The sequence below is a fragment of the Psammomys obesus genome, unplaced genomic scaffold (genome assembly GCF_907164565.1).
Source record: "Psammomys obesus unplaced genomic scaffold, mPsaObe1.curated_primary_1811, whole genome shotgun sequence".
NCBI classification, from domain to species: Eukaryota; Metazoa; Chordata; class Mammalia; order Rodentia; family Muridae; genus Psammomys; species Psammomys obesus.
The window spans coordinates 3861599-3867598 of NW_026585643.1; the positions used below are offsets into that span (position 1 = coordinate 3861599).

General features: G+C 45.6%; 1 protein-coding gene across 1 annotated transcript in view; it reads right to left on the reverse strand.

Moving 5' to 3' along the window:
* The window catches only part of Micu2 (mitochondrial calcium uptake 2), a 70322-nt gene extending 65384 nt beyond the window's left edge, over window positions 1-4938 (reverse strand). The window contains exon 1 of the mRNA XM_055617106.1: window positions 4711-4938. Coding sequence (XP_055473081.1) covers window positions 4711-4920 — 210 coding nt within the window. The 5' untranslated portion in view covers window positions 4921-4938. The remainder of the gene's footprint in view (window positions 1-4710) is intronic.
* Window positions 4939-6000: the final 1062 nt, after the last annotated feature.

The following is a 6000-nucleotide window of genomic DNA, read 5'->3' on the forward strand; positions in this document are numbered from 1 at the left end:
TCCCTACAGTTATCTTGCAAATCAGTTCCCTCACTGAGATGCTACTATTTCCCTATTACTGTGACAACTCTGTAGCTCATTTTTAATTCACTCATTTTTCCAAGGTCTTGACACTCTTTTCACAGAGCCAACCAAAGAGTATATAGCTTGATAAGATCCTGGGCATAACAGGAATTGCAAAATGATACTTTGAGATGCTGTAACAATTATAATAGGAAAGTAACATTTCTATTCAAGATAGAATTGGATGCTATAAAATGCTAGTGCTAGGCTTCTTAAACTTTTTCGGTCCTGATCCATTTTTCACTGGATTTTTTTTTTTTTTTTAAACAAGACTTTAGGTATACAAACCATCAAAAGACAATAAATTATCAAGCTATCATACAACTGTATATATATATATATATATATATATATATATATATATATATATATTTACCATTTATTAAAGAGGAATGCAAATCTTTAGGTAGAGATGGGAAGGTGCCTAGCTGAGTACTTGCAGCAAGCAAGAGGACCATAGTTCAGGTCCCCAAAGCCAATGCAAATGCCATAAATGCCGGGTCAGTTGGGTGTGGTGGCCTACCTGTAATTACAGTTAGGAAGACAGATGCCGGTTTCTCAGAGCAAGACCAGCCAGAATCTGCAAGCTCTAAGTTTAGTTAAGAGACCCTGCCTCAAAAAATATGGTAGAGGAGTGACTGAGGAATATTTCTGCTGTTACATCAGACCTCCACATGCACCCATACACATGTGTACACAAATACACACACATACACATGAAAAAAAAAAAGAATTTAAAACAACGGGCCTGCCAGATGGCTTGGTGGGTAAATGAGCTTGCTGCTCAGATTGAAGATACAAGTTTTGATCATTAAGACTCATATGGTGAAGGAGAGAACAGACTCAACAGTTAAGTCGCCCTCTAACCTACACACATACAAACATTAATAATAACGTAAAACGTACTTAATAATATAGATGTGTTCCTTGAGCCCTGGCTGGAGATCTGACCCTGCAGGATAAAGTGCATCTTCAATGTTTTTTTTAGAGTTGACTGATACTTTGCTTGTCTAGTTATCAATGCAAACACACAATATACATAAAGACACCCAAGTATTTCGGGGTAATTCTGAAATTGTTGGAAATGATGTCCTAATCCCAAGCCAAAATTTGTGTAATGACTTTTCAAAATCAGTAACTTAAAAATTTCAAATCAAATATTTAAACACAATACAATGAAAGAGTAATTTGCTACACACTGAGAAATGATGGTAGAAATACATTGAATATCTCTTTTCTGTTTAACAACTATGTTTCTGTAAGAGCCAAACACTTTGTATGTACAGTAAGTACACTGCAATTTGTAACACACAGTAGTCTGGAATCTGAGCCAAAGTGTTCCGACAGTGGATACTGCGTTCAGAGCAGGGGTCCAGTGAAGTCACATGTTGTAACAGCAGCAAGCACTGCTAAAAACACCTGGGCTTCACCGTGTTTGACCTTTGAGTTTTTGTCCTTAGGTGCTTAGAAATCTTTTAATTTTTATGATTCCATATCGTTCTGGCCCTGTATGCAATCTTGTATTAGGGCGCCACCCACAGTTAAGCAGCTGTGTTAGTGTGCCTTTAGTTTGCACTCCTAATTAGATAAGTTTAAATCACAGTTCACTGAAAACCAAGGAACCTCTTTTACCTAAGATGCTTTCTGGGGGTGGGGGGGCTGGGGCTGGGGCTGGGTGTCAATGGGACTAGAACTCCTGCAATGGTTGCCTACAGTCTTTAAGATAAAAAGTCTTCAGGAGTGGCTGCATTGTCTTCCTCTGTGGCCTGGTAAGGCTGCTCCCCCCTCAGGGGGAGGTGATCAAAGAGCAGGCCAATCAGTTCATGTTAGAGACAGACCCTGTCCCCATTACTATGAACCCACTTGAACACTGAACTGCCATGGGCTACCTCTGTGCAGGGGTTCCAGGCCATCTCTATGAGTGGTCTTTGGCTGGAGTATCAGTCTCAGGAAAGACCCCTGTGCCCAGACTTTTTGGATCTGTTGCTCTCCTTGTGGAGCTCCTGTCCTCTCCAGGTCTTAGTATCTCCCACTTCTTTCACAAGATTCCCTGCACTCTGCCCAAAGTTTAGCTATGAGTCTCAGCTTCTGCCTCAATGCCCTGCAGGGGAGAGCTTTTCAGAGGCTCTCTGTGGTAGGCTCCTGTCCTGTTCCCTGTTTTCTCCCTCCTAGCATGGACTAGGGTCAGAGGGAAGGGGAGGAGACCTTCCTTATCAGTGGACTGGGGGAGGGGCACAGGTGAGGAAGAGAGAGGGAGGGTTAGATTGGGAGGGGTGGAGGGAGGGAGCTACAGGGGGGATACAAAGTGAATAAACTGTAATTAATAAAAATAAAATAATTAATTGAAAAATAAAGCCCTCTTAATGGCCCTTAAAGTGAGGAGCTAACCTTGATGATAAAGTGAGGTAAGGTTTGATAAACCTTGTTTCTGGCCAAGTTCCCCCCCCCCCCAAAAAAAAAAAGTCCTGCCACAATGGTTTAGGCTTTTTTAATGACATTCCAGATTGCTGCACACACCCGTTTCATAGCTCACTCTTTCGCTGAGTCAAACTCTCTTCCAGCAGATATTTCAACTACCTATACTCCTTTTCTGCCAAATGATCTCCCAAGCAGCCTCAGGATGACCACTTGTTTATCATCCCTTCAGGAAACCAGGAGTGTGCGGGATGGTCTTTTGGGACCCTCTGATGGCAGCTGGCAGTTACAGCATTCCAGTAAAACTGCCCTCTGCTATCAGACTTTAAGAAAGGTGTCTTTTTTTTTTTTTAAATTACTTTATTTACATTTCTGTTTGCCCTCATATATATCTGTGTAAGGATGTCAGATCCCCTGGAACTGGAGTTACATGGCCATGTGGTTGCTGGGATTTGAACCTGGGTCCTTTGGAAGAGCAGCCAGTTCTCTTAACCACCGAGCCATCTCTCCAGCCCCTTAAGGTGTCTGTCTAACTCCACTCCTTGCACACAGCCTTGGTACACAGCATTTCAGTAATTATGAAAGAAAGAAGGGTTCAAACCTGTCCATTGCTACACTTATTATTGTGGTTTGACCCTGCTCAAACCACAAGCTGTTGGTCACAATGAAAAACAGAAAACAGTAGGGCACCATTAACATTAATTTCTCCATTTTTACTGGATAAGTCATTTAGTGTGATGAACGAAAATGAAGGCTATTCTCAATATACTAGATCTACATGTGATACTGAGTAAAATATACGTAAAAGGAAACTGTATGCACACATATGCTCCAGATGGTGAAGGAGGATTACCAGTCCCCTTTAAGGAACACACATTGAAATCAGTGCCTTAGTTTTCAGCCACTGTTGAGGAAGGAATGTCCACTGCAGGAGTAGAGGCATAAAAACTCCGATTTTCAATTAGTCCAAAGAGCAGATCAAGGTAATTGTGTCAACAAATCTTATAAACAACTGATGAGATTCTGTGTTTCTTTAGTTACAAAGTCGAAGAATGAGGGGGCCAAGAGTTGGGGAAAGAGCCCAAAATACTTTATTAGTGTGAACTATAAGGTGAAGTTAGTAATTTAAAGTGAAAACAGACTAGAAAGGAGCCAGAAAACAAACAAAACCAGAGAAAAACTTTAAAATTCAAAGGAGGTGAAGTGAAATCAACATACAAATTGCTGAGGGCTTATGGGTAGGAATTAAACTTGTTTCCTAGATAGCCGGTGAGTCACTGGAAGTTTTTGAGTTAATAACAAGTCATGGAATGTGACTACAGAGGCTCTAAATGACCAAGTTTTAAATGTGGGGAGCTGGGGTGTGGTTCAGTATTAGAGCACTTGCCTAGTGCATGGGAAACTCAGCGTCAGGGAAAAAAAAAGTGAATTTCTTATTAAAGGCATTAGTGGTTTCTGAAGTTAAAGTCAAATACCCTGGGGGAGACTAACCTAAGGTTCTAAATAGGATGGAATTGAATATGCAAGCAGAAAAACCGATAATGAAAAATGAAATGATCTGACGTAAGATTAACAAAAGTGTGGGGGCTGGAGAGCTGGCTCAGCAGTTAAGAGCACTTGCTGCTCCTGAAGAGGGCCCAGGTTCAGTTCCCAGCACTCAATGTGGCTTACAACAGCCTGTAACTCTAGTCCCAGGGGCCTTAAAGCCCTCTTCTGGCAACTGGGCACCAGGCCTGTGCGCACTGTACATACATGCAGGCAGTATACTCATACACACAGAATAAAGTCTTAGAAGAGCTAACCTTAAAAAGGCTGGATGGCGTGAAAGGTTTCCCCACCTCCACCTGACCCGAGGTGGTGGTTGGAGTGCTTTGCTGAGTAGGCAGTGTCCACTAGGACACTGAGGTTTAGATCAAGTCATGAGAACTGAAAAGATCCGCACCTATCAACTGGTTAACTTTTATAGTTGATGTTTTCCTGACTGGAAGAAGTCACACAGTAGGACGTCTCCACCGTTCCTCACCTTTGTCCTGGGACAAAGGTGATGTGCCGGGCGCCCCTTCTCCGCCAGGTGGGCAGAGGCGTGCCCCGAGCCACGCCCACACGCACCCGCGGCGGAGGCTCCCCCTCCCCACGTCCCAGGCGGCCCGGCACCGCGCCGGCGGCCTGGGGTCTCCGGGCCTCCGCCTCCCTCCCGGGGGCGTCGGAGGGCGGAGCCGGGCTGAGCCGTACCTGCGCCAACACCGTAAGGCCGCCCTCGCGCGCCGCTGCTTTCACGCGGCCGTGATGCCACGCCGCTCCTGCCCCTGCCAGGGCCACGCCGGCCACAGCCGCTGCTAGAGGGCCGCGACTCGGCACGGCTCCTCGGCCGGCCGCGAGCCCCCGCCGCAGCCTTTCGCCCCAGGCCGCCAGCCGAGCGCTTCTCCCCGCAGCCGCCGCCATCTTTGCGGAAGCGCCCGAGCGCCGCGCTGCACCCGCACCTTCTGCTGCCCGAGAACTCATGAGCTCTCGCGATAGCTCAGCGGCCTCCACCCATGCTCTCCGCGCGCTTTGCTGAGTGTGGCTGCCTCATCGACGTTCAAGAGTGGCTTAGGTGTGCCCGCTGGTTCTGGTGACAGGTTCCAAGGCAAAGGGCGTGAGTTCGCTAGAAAACTGCCCAAACAAGTCGGGGCCACCATCGTTGTCCAAGAAAGGGACTGGCAGGGTGGCTCACGGGTTAGGCGCTTGCTGCCCTGCCTGAGGACCACCGTTGGATTCCCGAGACTAACAGCTACAAGCAACTCCAGCTCCAGGGGACCCAGCGCCCCCTTCTGGCCTCCAGCACCCTCTCCATAAAAATAAAGTTAAAATTAAAAAATAAGAAAGGGTAGGAGGTACTGGGTGGAAGGTTGCGACCGCGTGTATATCAGACAAGCTTAGGAAAAGGGAAGAAGTCGGTGTTTGAGGATAAATAGCGAGGCAAATCAGACTTAGCGTGACTTTTCATTCGCTGCCCTTAAAGCTTTGGCCGGCTCTGAAAAGCTGATGCGGACACTTTGTAGCTGGAGAGGGAAACACTTCTAACAATAAGCGGTAAAGAGTGTTAATTATGATCGTGGCCACCGTAGAATCCCATCCTCGAAGAAGCTAGGGTTTAGGGCTGAAAAGTTCTGCACCTTCTACACCATTGTATTTGTCCTAAATGCCCCATGCCTAGCTATATCGAGTTGCTTGAGCCAGAAGGTTGGTTCAGTCGGTAAAGGCACTTGATGCCAAGTCTGACTGCCTGAGTCAGAAGTCACAGGTTGTTTCCTGACTTTCTGGTTTATGCAGCGAGTTCCAGGCCACCATGTAGTGAAATCCCATGTCAAAAAAAAAAAAAAAAAAAAAAGGAAATAAAGAATATGTGTACACATTCACCCTTACAGATCTCTATTTTTACAGACAAGGAAACATTAAATCTTATTTTTAAGACTTATTTTTATTTATGAATAATGCATGTGTGTATGTATGCTGCCCATGGGTGGGTGCCCTTAGGGTCTG